The 11,810-nt window shown below is 35.7% G+C and overlaps 1 protein-coding gene across 14 annotated transcripts; it reads left to right on the forward strand.

The window, feature by feature from the left end:
* The first annotated feature begins 885 nt into the window (after positions 1 to 885).
* Positions 886 to 10,379, forward strand: LOC104109937 (uncharacterized). Of its 14 annotated transcripts, none has more exons than XM_070177621.1 (8): positions 1,434 to 1,481; positions 2,233 to 2,297; positions 3,096 to 3,282; positions 3,423 to 3,615; positions 3,953 to 3,986; positions 4,292 to 6,089; positions 8,341 to 8,431; positions 9,955 to 10,379. In XM_070177621.1, exons 6-8 carry the CDS (start codon positions 4,433 to 4,435, stop codon positions 10,037 to 10,039), a joined length of 1,833 nt encoding a protein of 610 aa, XP_070033722.1. In that variant the 5' UTR covers positions 1,434 to 1,481; positions 2,233 to 2,297; positions 3,096 to 3,282; positions 3,423 to 3,615; positions 3,953 to 3,986; positions 4,292 to 4,432; the 3' UTR covers positions 10,040 to 10,379. The 14 variants fall into 14 exon arrangements, 13 of the variants coding, with proteins under 13 accessions (XP_009617632.1, XP_009617639.1, XP_009617644.1 ...); XM_070177622.1 differs by having other exon boundaries at positions 3,428 to 3,615; XM_009619337.4 differs by lacking the exons at positions 3,096 to 3,282; positions 3,423 to 3,615 and adding an exon at positions 886 to 1,038 and having other exon boundaries at positions 1,326 to 1,481; positions 2,233 to 2,304.
* Positions 10,380 to 11,810: the final 1,431 nt, after the last annotated feature.

An 11,810-nucleotide genomic window follows, 5' to 3' on the forward strand; every position in this document is an offset into this window, starting at 1 on the left:
AGTTTTTTGCTGGTTGAAAATCTTTTTAGACCGAAAAAATAGTTTTATGCTTAATTCAAAGCTTTGATCGGAATATAGTGTCAAAAGGAAAAAAGAAATTAAAAAAAAGGTGTAGATAAGATGATTATGAGGTAAATTTTAAAATAGAAGATGAGAGGAGAGACCGAGAGAGTATGAATATGAAAATAAAAGGCAATCCCATGATTTGTGTCGTGTGTTGACTAATTAGCAATCCCATAATCTTTGCAATATGCTAATTATGTAAAAGAATATGCTATTTATGGAATAAATAATATCATTTTCTTAAATAATTTTTAAAAAGTTGGTAGTTTTCTTAAGTTATAAATATCACAAGCGATATTTGGGTGAAATTAAAAAATAATCAGATTTACAAGCGTAATTGAAAAATAGTCACAGTTTCAAAAGTAATCGAAATTTAGCCACTTTTCATGTAAAAATAAATTTGAACGAAAACACAGTTCAAAATTCGAAAAATATTCCAGCATAATATACCGGAGTTCGAATTTTTTACATTTGAACTCCAGTATATTATGATGGATACTGGAACTCCATCATAATATACTGAAGTTGCAGCATAATATAGTGGAAGTTCATACACAGGTGCTCCAATCTTGTATATTATGCTGAAACTTTCCGTGTGCTGTAGTTCCAACATAATATGCTGGAAGTTCATATACAAGTGCACCAATCTCCAGTATATTATGCTGTAACTTTCCGTATTGTAACAAAATAGTGGCTATTTTTTAATTATCGATCCGAAAACTGATTAGCCGTGCTAATTTTTAAGCAATATTTCATTGCTGGCCCGTTTAAAATATTTAACTTTGCATCCAACTAGGTAGATTTGTTTCCAAGTATAGCGGGCTGGTCTGAACAGCCAATAAAATAGACCCAAATTCGAACTCCTCTCACTCTCAATTTCTCGCCAATATTACGCTGCCGCTGTCTTCCTCTGTTGCCTCCTTTTCATCTCTTTCTGCCGCCAAGGCCAAGTCCCTCGTTCTGCGAAATCAAATAGTTTGTTTCTTTCTCTGTTTCACGATTTTTTTCTTTATACACTTTACAATAATTTTTAACGATAAAATACAAATCTTAATAAATTTTGGATTATACTGCCGTGTTTGTTCCCATTGCTTAACAAAGCTTATAACTACTTCCATGTGATTTTTAAAAATAAATATTTGTTCTTATTTTCTTTCTGTGTGATAATGGCTGTACTAAATTGAGTTTGAGTAGTAATGATAAATTTTCTGAGGATTTAAATAACTAATTTTACAAAAAAACCTTTCTTATGTGATTTTCAGTTTCACGTAGAGTTGATGACTCACTTAAAGCCCGAAACCCTATATTTTCTTATTTGTTGTGAAAGAATAGAAGAAAATGGAGGGCTATATGGAGGATTGTAGAGTGTTGCTATCTCAATTGAAGCAGCAAGATAAAGACCTAAGGTTCAAAAGAAGGTAACCTTTTTATTTTTATCTTCTGACCTTAATTTAACTCTTCGTTTAAAATATATTACAATGCTAAAGTCGATTTTTTTGGGGATAACGATGGTGTCCGGGCCAAGCTTGCGTACACCTCGACTTTCCCACCGGGTACCTTCTATCTCCCACTAGTACTGGTATCGGGTAACTATGTCCACCAAGAATTAGACATATGGGAAGAAATCACATAGTGCTTTTGACTCCATTGTGATTTGAAACTGAGACCTCATGGTTCTCAACCCACTTCATTGACCTAGATTCAAATACTGTTAGCATATTGATGCACTTTACCAATTAATGATTGTAACTTTCGTTTTGCTTAATACTCCCTCTTTCTCATTTTATATAATTGTGTTTTACTGGTTTTATAAGAGATTAATGGTCGTGGAAGAAGATATTCAAATAAAAATTGAAAAATTAGTTTGATAGACAAAACATTATAAAGTATGTATAGTTTCTTAATATTTGCGCAGCCTTTGTTCAGTTTATACAAGTGAAATTAAATTTATTTATAAAAAGAAGTTGAATAAATAAATGAATTCAATGTAAGTTTGTTTAGAAATAAGATGGTGTCAAACATTTTAGGACGTTCAAAATGGGAAGACTGTTGTATTAAATGAGATGGAGGGCGTAATTGTTTTTGTATCAGTAATGTACAAAGTGTTTGTGGGAAATGGGAATAATCGATTTTGAGTATTATGTTAGAAATAAGAAGTTAATTTTGCAGGTGGTTAATGGACTTGCATTTATTGGAACGAGAGCGAAAAAAGATGGAAAGACTCAAACCTCACGGTGATACGTGAGAACCTTCTTTTGTCTTTAAATTTTCTATATCTTTTTGTAAAAACTCTTCCTTTCCACTTCTTGGATTATGATTGTCCTAGTTAGTAATAGTATTCCTCCCTAGAGAAGGCATGTTAGTCATTGCACTGCTTTCATATTACTGAATATTTGCAACATTGACTGTTCAATTGAATGCACGGATATTGGGAGGCAGTTGTCTGTGAATTTCATTATAGTTTTCTGGACGATCCCTTTGCGAAATTTCCTTCTTCTTTTATTAGCTTTGGCTAAGTCAGGGAAGTCGTGTTAAAGAATGCTTGCTGAGTGTTGTGATTCTTCATTTTATAGGTTTGCAGACCATTATATAATGAATCACATTTTAATGACGGTTTATGTAGCTAATGAAATTCTGAAGCTTGATATTTGTAAATGAGATGAAAGATAATAAGTGTACACGGTCCTCATTATCAGCGTCAACAAATATGGATTGCATTTTTTTCTTAGGATAGTATTATATCAAAATGTGACAGCTCAGGCAAGTCCAAGGACAAAGACACTTACAGAAAAATCCAATTGCAAGGATAGACTTTCGAAAAATACACAAATATCACCCAAGGAAAAAATGGAAATATCAGAATTTTACAATCACTTATAATTTCAATGAAAAGGTTTCCCAAGAGTTCTGATAGAAGTGAAGTGAGTTGCATTTCAATTTCTCTTAAATGCTGATTATTCCTTTCCATTGAGATGCACTAAAAGAGACTTGCGGAGATGTTTATCCTTATTGGTATATATTTTCCTTTGAAGTGCATTTCAAGCCATTAACAACTTCTCGACTGATGGGGGGCATATATCATTGACCCCTGCCAGCATAACACAAGTGACCAGCACACTAAAGCTCAGGGACAATGCAATAGCAGATGATTAACAGTCTTCGGCCCCTCTGAAAAGAACACAACAGTTACTAACCATAATACTTCACAGACTATCACCAGTAAGATGTGATTCCTTAGTATCGACTATCTTCCCATGCAAAAACTACAGAATTTGAATGTGATATGCATTGCCTCATGCCTTTCAAGGATCCTCAATCCTATATTCTCTTAGTGTTGATTGTAGTATGATTTGACCCAGAAAAGTGCATTAGCAGTTCCCAAGGTTGATGGATGAAATGGACATAAGTGATGACACCCAGTCTCTTATCCAATCCTCTACTAATGCTCCTCCACATCGAACAACTGTATAAACCATCGTTTCTTTCAGAGTTCCATCAGAGAGGATCAACACCATATTTGTGATCAGTGACCTCCATCTGCAGAAGTTTTTAGTAAGTAAAGACCATCCACTGGTTATGTTCCTTGTTGCTAAACTATGAAATCTATTTTTCCAAGTGTGCTTGTTTAAACACAGAAATACATCCAATATGTAGGCCACAATTTGTGATATCAGTCTCCTTTTCTTTTAAAGCATTGTATTTTTTTTATGAAAGTTGTTTCCTATACTCTTTCTACAGCCTGATTAAAAGTATACAGTACCTTATTATGTGGGTTGCTCTTGTTTATGTATTTTGTTATCTGTTGCATTAGCAATGGTTGCTTGTTGTTTTCCTAGTAAACTTTTTGTACTTCAAATTCAACGTCTACTCTTTGATTCCGTATCTGCAGGACTTTACCTGAATCATTGATTAGAGAAGATGATGTAAGTGTTCTTTTTAATGCTTGCTGATGTAATGACATGCTGAAATTCGAATTTGATAAAACATTCCTCAGTTTATATTTTTTTAAAAATCCAAATGATACTGCTTATATGTAACTTCTGAAGCAAAAGAGTTTGAGTATTCATGCACTCTTTAACTTTGAAAAACCTATTTCTTTTGTTTGTATTGAATATTATCTGCTTTTTATTAAACTATAAGTTGCAAATCCCCTCCCCCCCCCCCCCCCCAACAACAACAACAACAACTAAGCTGATATATTTATATTTTCTGTGTGTCTTAATTGCAGTTATATTATGAGAATATTAGAATTTCTGTTGCTAAGGCATTTGGAGTGCATAAGGATGAAAGGACATGCCCTGATGCTCCAGCCATATTGCTCTTTAATTCAGCTGAGAATTTGAGATGCATATATTCCCTTCTTGATAAGATGAACAACAACGGGTTATGCTGTATTGCGGAGACAGTAACTGGCGGTTCAATTACTTTTGAGAAAACCAATTGGCAAATGAGAAGGATAATAAAGTGCAGTCTTCCCAAAATTCTCCATAACCGTGATGATTCCAGTCAAAGTCGGATTAAAAGAATTTCTCAACTCCTCAGTGATCCTCAAAACTTCCATGTTAACCATGGGGTTCTTTGTTCTACCTCCGAATCCTTTCGCCGTGCTGCTATTTATGTAGTGGATAGACTTGAGGAGCTGTCTCTTCTAACTTTGAGTAAAATGCATAGAAATCTCAGGGATGTCACTGGATACATCCCTAAGATGCAGTCTAAACGAATAGGGTGGAATATTGAGAATTTAGTTAATCAAATCAGGAGAACATCTTTGGAAATACTATCAGACTATGAAGAAGGGGATGAGCCACCAGAACCCCTGGCCAAGGCTTTGTCCGTGGCAACATTAATGTTAAAGCCAAAACCTGATTGTCCCTCTCAGATGGTGTTCCAAAAACTTTCACCAGATATAGAAGCATTGCAGAATGATATAGCAGAAGCAATCAGGATACTAGATGATAAAAAAAAATTAAGTTTTGCGGAGCTGGGAAATTTGCCTCTTGTACTGGATTCGAATGCTAAAGCTGCCAAAGAAAGTGTTCGTTTGCGTGTGAAAGTGAGGAAACTGTTGACTGAGTATCTTCTCGAATGCAGTGACTTGCAGTCTATACCTGAAAGTTTACTAGAAAGTCTTGCTATAATTAACAAAACATCTAGGCATGCATCTAAGAAAACCTACTCAAAGAAGGAGGTTGAAGAAGAAGTAGAATGTGTGCTGAATATTAGTGCTCAGATAAAACAAATTGTTTGGGATTTACTCGCTGAAAGTGATGTCAGTGAAGACTTTGCTAATGCATACATGGAGAACATAGAGGAAACTTATTGTGAAGCTGGTGATGAAGATGAGCATCTTTCTGATCATCCTCGAAATTGTAGGTCTGATTCTAATGTCTCATACAGCCAATTAGAAAGTGTAGGTGAGATAAACCAAAGTGACTCCAAGTCACCAATCACCGCTAGTCGAGATGATGCTTTATCCTCTCTGCTTTCACCCAAACACAAGTTGAACGTCAAACTTGAGTCAATGTATACCGATGAAGTAGATTCAGTTCATTCCATTTGGTTTGACAATTCCTCGTCATTCTTAGAATCAAAAAGTTTTGAAGGTGCTAAGAGTATGAGTGGCAAAGATTACCATTTAAGAAGCATGGGCCAACATGGAGGAAGGGAATCATGCCCATCTATGTCCACAAGAGATCAGAATAAATTTTCTACACCTTTCTCGCCTAATAAAGAATCAGACAGGAATGATATGGAGCAAAAAGAAGCTGCATGGCATTTAGGATGCAGGCCACCAAGATATACATCGGAAGAGTGTTCAGAAGAAAAAAATGTATCGCCTCGCAGGAAAAACTTGAGTAGAAATCAGTATCTTCTTATTCAGGAAGCTTCTGATGATACTAGTATGCTTGCTTACAGTCTTGTCGGCTGTATGTTGAATAAGTTTGCTCAGTTGGATGGGTTACAGTTATCTGATGATGATGTATCATATCTCCAAGGCAATACTTCAGATCCCAACAATTTTGAAGGTATCTGAACACAGAACTCTCCTTGTGCTGCTTCTGATTCTAAACAATTGGGTAGTCATTGAAAAAAGATAATGTCTTTTGATTGTTTTAGACAGATTCTCCGTTCCTACCTTTGCTTTTCATATTTTCCATGTCTAAATAGCACTCCATGGGCATTTAAATTTTTAAGGTGTCACTTAAGGAACGTCGTGCTTGGAAAACTCTTGTAAGGTTTAGTATACCTGCATTTTGAGTTATGGGAAGCACTATGCCTACCTAGTGAAGTGGATGTTCTGAATATCTTATCCTGTGAAAGTTGAGATCTATGCCGAGGGCCTATTGGAAACAGCCTCTCTACCTTCACTAGGTAGGGGTAAGGCTTGCGTACACACTAACCCTCCCCTAAGTTGCTCGGACACGGGTGCGGATCTAGAGGTCAGATCCTTCTTAGATGTAAATTCTAAGATTTAGGGATACGGATCCTAGTACGGATACTGGTGCGGGAATCCGGCTAAAAATGTGAAAATATCTCTAAATTATGAGAAATTTTGTGGAATACTTATGTATAACTTGTAAAGTGTGGATTTCTTTTTCATTCTCAAGTTGTAGATAAGTAAATGATTGATTTCCTAGATAAGATATGCTATTTTCTTCAAATTTACCCTAGTTTTGGTAATTGTATCTCGTCTCGAATTTTTTCGTCCATCGCGGTCAAAGTACTCAAAATTGTTTGACCAGATCAGGCACGGATCCCATACCCACACCCGTACTAGTGTCGCGTCGACATGGGTGCGACACCTAAACTGCCGTGTCGGAGCAACTTAGACCCTCCCCAGACCCCACTTGTGGGAACTGGGAATATGCTGGGATTGTTGTTGTTGTTGAAAGTTGAGATCTCAACTGTTCAATCTTGCTCTGACCAACAAGTCACACCTTTAAAGGTTATCTGGGGGGATTATGCACTATATGAGCCTACTCAGATGTAGCATGAAATTTTTTCTATCTCAGCTCGGCTCGGTTGAACTCTTTATCAAAGGCAGTTAAACAAGCCTGAAAATGCCTTTGGAAACAAAGTCCAGGGGAAAGACCTAGTGCAAGTAAAAAAGGGAAACAATTATTACGCGTAGGATTGCATGTTTTATTGATGCTTCATCTCATTGGTATGGCAATGGGTGGGTAATCTGTACGATTGCTATTAAAAAGGTGTCCTGAATAGTACAAAATGAAATGGGATTTTAGGTTGAGCACTTTAGATTTATTATCTTCCCTATTTCTTTTCTTTATTCTTCTTTTGCTGACCCAAATAGATTAGGATTGAGATGTTGTTGTTGGGATAGGAAATAGTGGCAGAGGGAAAGCTATAAGAAAGGAGGGCTTTTGGTGGGATTAGAACCTTGTACCTGAATGAGTAGGATAAAAAGGCAAAAAAGAAAAGAAAAAGGAATTATATCTGCTGAGAGATGAAAAAGGATTCTTACATATCTTGTTGGTCATACTGCAATTTGTTCTGATTGCTGTTTTATGTTTTCGGTATTCTGTTTCTTCAGGTCAATTTATCTTCCTATTTTGACTTCTGAATGCTGTCAAGAATGTTTGGGATGTCACTTGTGTGATGCTTTTGAGGTGGCAGACTCTACATTGTATGAGAAGTCAAAGAACCAGCCGAAAAGTGTGTTTCAGTACGAAAAAGGGAAGATGAACACAGAGAGGCTCTTAAAAAAAGAAAAAGAATGAATAGGGCGTAAGCATAGTAAAAATGAGATTTAGAATAAAACAAGGCAGAAATGAAAATCAAGCATCTTAGGCCCACTATATATATATATATATATATATATATTGGGAGAATGATTCAGTTGTGGACATGCTGGGAGTAGAATGGTTGTTTATTATCTAAAGATAATATGCCTAAGTGAGTGAGAAATTGATACTACAATGGTATGTTGATGTTGCTGGATCCTACCCTTTGTAATATCTAGTATCTACAAGAGAATTGCGCGTAAATTCCTCCAAGTTACTTAGCTATTGCTAAATCCCTGGACATTTGAAAGTTATGGATGGTTTTAGATAGCTTGAGTGATTGTCAGCAAAGTTTCATAATATGAATTTGCTATTATTGTGACATGATTCAAAATCCTCTGATGGAGCTTTGAAATATGAACCTTTACAAAAATATTGTCCCCTACACCGGTTCTCTTGCTTCCCGTCCTTAGAAAGTTTGAAAATTTTGTATTTTTGAAGGTTGGTGTTTACTGATTTCTTTATTTATTTACAGTTCTGAAGGACAGGGGAAGCTCCTGTGATGAGACCACTAACTCCTTAATGCTACATGTTCTTGAAGAGATAATTCCTTCATTTCCGTACAGGTACTTCTGAGTCTGCTAGTTTCTTTATAAATTAATGTTACCTCTACACACTATATAGTGTTTTTATTTCAACATAAAAGGTAAATATCATGAGGATGGAAGCTGCTTGAATCTGATAAGCTTATTTCTAAACTAATTTTCTACTTTTCATTAAAAAAAGGAATTTCTAAATCTTGTACTTCACAAGTCTTGCGACCAGAAGGCTGCTGCAGTTGAATTCTGTGGCCCGAAACTCAAATTGCTTTTACTCTAACTGAATTTTTTCTTTACTTCTATCCTTCCTTAGTAAATTATAGAATATTGCCAGAACTGTAAAACTCCTGAGCTGAGGGTCTACCGGAAAGGTAGGGATAAGGTCTGCGTACACACTACCCTCCCCTGACCCCACTTGTGGGACTACACTGGGTATGTTGTTGTTGCCCGAACTGTAAAATGTGGCCTCCTCGCTCTAGAAGAAGTAAAGAAATAGAAAAAAGAACGTTTGCCAAAAGTGCAATTATGACCAATTAGCAAAATATGACCTGTTGAGCTCGGTTCACAAAAGTGATGTTATGGCATTATATGGTAAAAGGATGCAGTTACGGCAACTTCAGTGTAAATTGGTAAAGGACAGAGGGTAATAGATGCAACTAGAACAATATTATAATAGAGGATTATCAATATCAACCTTCTGAATTGATCTTTAGTGGACATGATTCAGATTCTCTTTAGTTTCTGCGCAGGGTAAAAAGAATTTTGCCGCTCTATGCTTGCTGTAACTAGTTCTTTTGGTCTCCATTAGTAGATCTGGATAGAGACAGCTCTATTTTTTGGTCTTAGAAAGTTATGACATATTATAGAAACTCCATCTGCTGTGAAACTAATAGCCGATGTGACATATTATAGTCTAAGGACCAACTATTTCTTTTTTAAAAAGTGACCTCACTTGGTCTTCTTATTCAAGTAGTTAACTTTTCCCTTCGGTAAGCATTCCTTTGGTGAAGAGGGGATTTGCGCATCCAACGATAAGATTAATGGCCTTGAATTGTCCTGAGTAAACTATTGGGGTCTCCTGTGGTGTAGTAAAAGGAAGAAATAGGTTTTCCTTTATCCTAGGATTCTTGCAGGAAGAAATAGTTTTTTCCTTATCCCAGGATTCTTGCATTATGAACTAAAAAAGAGTAACTCAAACTCACCCCACAGATTTCTTCCTTACGGTGTGTGCAATGAGGTGGTTGTATGGTTTCTGTATGCAGTGGTAAAGAGCATCTGAAGGAGTTGTTGGGCGTGAGGTAGTTTCTGAAGCCTTGAGGCTTTGTTAGGAGCATAGCTCAAAGGTTCAATTATATAGAAGCTTACATAGATTTGGTTGGGGACGATATCTAGCAAGGACCGTGATTTCTGCATTGTTGGAAAGAGACTCATATGTGGAAGATGCGGTGACACCTAAGTGTTGGTTTGGAACTTCTTAATCGATTGAGGTCATGTTTATGTTAGTTATTATATATATATTACAACTTCTTTTTGCTCTATTTTGGTCACAGTTTTTTGGAAGTAGAAGATTATCAGGCTTCACCAATTGTGCACTTGAAAAGACACATTTTGACTTTTGCTGGAGATCCAGTCTGATGAACATGGTGTTGATGTTGCTTACACAATGAAAGCTGAATTTTGGCCAGAAGAGCAGAAAGTTTATCCTTTTCTTGGCCTAGATATGTATGTATATAAATTTGTTTGTACTTGTTATTTGTTCACTTATTGTTTTGGTTAATATTCGTATTGGACAAGCCAGAAAATAAATTTCTGGTAATAGATATGATACATAGGCATTTCATTTAATCTAAGAGATATGTAAACACTCGATTTCTCATGGGCAATAGATAATTACAGCCTCAGTGAAATGCCAATTTGAACAACTGATGTTGGACTAAATCTTATGGAAATCAGCGTTGTGTTTTTCACTTTTGTACATGTATGGTTGGAACCCTGTTTTTGCTCATGGCTATTCATGACGAGATTTATGTCGATAAGGATTACTATTAGGTATAAACATGGTGAATGATGTAATATTGTGTTTTCTTTTCCACTAATTGAGTATACCAATCAATATAAAGTGAACAAGTGAGTGCCATAGAGGTTTAAAGCAAGTACAAATCTGAAACAGGTGAAGCACAATTACTTTTAGCAACAACAAAAGTAATATAAAAAGTTCAAGATTACATGAATCTAAAGGTGCAGCACAAACAGCTGTTTGATTGAAAACAAGACGGCGAAAGTGTTGCCATAGCAACTCTATCGCCATCTGAAACAAGTAGAAGCACCTCTATGTATAGCTCGACTTAAATTATTGTCAGAGGTAGATCTAGGGCAAGTTATGTGAGTTCAACTCAACTTATTTGCTTACAGAAAAATTATAATTAAAATGAGTGCATGTAATAAAATCACATTCATTCTGAACTCGCGGACTCTAAATCCTAGATATGCTTCTAGTTATTGTCTAATCTAAAACAAAGTAATCTAGTGATCCTTGTCTTTATCCTCATGATTCCACCTTTCTTTCTAGCTCTTGTTGTCAAACTTATCATTATCTTCATTTGGAGCTTCTGCATTTACATAAAGTTTCTGGCCATTAATGCAATTGGTATTGTTGCTGGATTTGAAGTAATATTCTCCAGGTGCCAGTAAGAATGCTGTTGCTGGACTCTCTCTATACGGCCTGAAAACAGCGTTGGAAGTGCATGCATAGTAGTCGAATTTTCCAATCTCCAGCAAATCGTCAGGTTTTTCGAATCTAAACTCTACAAAACAGTGGATAATTAGTCATCAATAAATTAAAGGTCCGGATATGCTCGTATTCAAATACTTAAAATATGTACTTAGTCGGTTCGGACACCACAAATATTAAAAAACAGGATTTTTCATAAAAGAGCTAATTATCATACGTAACTATAGTTTGCCTAGTTGCTTGTATCACTTATATTCATTCGCTCTAAATGGTTGTATCAACACATACAATACACTGAAAAACAGTGATACATCACTGTATGTATCAACGCAAACAATGGCTGTATGTGACTCCATACACTGTATTTACCGTTGGGATTTTGTTACAAATACAAAGCGTAGCTACTAATTGTAATTATTTCAAAGTGTATTTATGTATGATAAATACAATATATAAGTTAGTTACACCATGTAATTTTTTCTTTAAAAAAAAGAGTAGGTGAAGTTAAATTTTTACCTAATTCATCTCCAGCTTTAAACTTTACAGTGTTAGCCCAATCTTGGTAGTAAGAAGGATAAGGGGCAGGACGCCAACCATAGCCTTCTCCAACAATGTACCTCTCTGAACTTATTGATCTCATCAAAATCCCAACTACAACAAAAAGTAGCAAAATTG

This window comes from Nicotiana tomentosiformis, chromosome 6 (assembly GCF_000390325.3).
Source record: "Nicotiana tomentosiformis chromosome 6, ASM39032v3, whole genome shotgun sequence".
NCBI lineage: Eukaryota > Viridiplantae > Streptophyta > Magnoliopsida > Solanales > Solanaceae > Nicotiana > Nicotiana tomentosiformis.

Bases quoted from the DNA above. Each gene is read 5' to 3' on its own strand.
- LOC104109937 (XM_009619337.4), top strand. From the start codon at position 1,402: ATGGAGGGCTATATGGAGGATTGTAGAGTGTTGCTATCTCAATTGAAG. The intron at 6,090-8,340 runs GTATCTGAACAC...ATTTATTTACAG, and splicing joins AGATCCCAACAATTTTGAAG to TTCTGAAGGACAGGGGAAGC. The intron at 8,432-9,954 runs GTACTTCTGAGT...TTTTGGTCACAG, and splicing joins ATTCCTTCATTTCCGTACAG to TTTTTTGGAAGTAGAAGATT.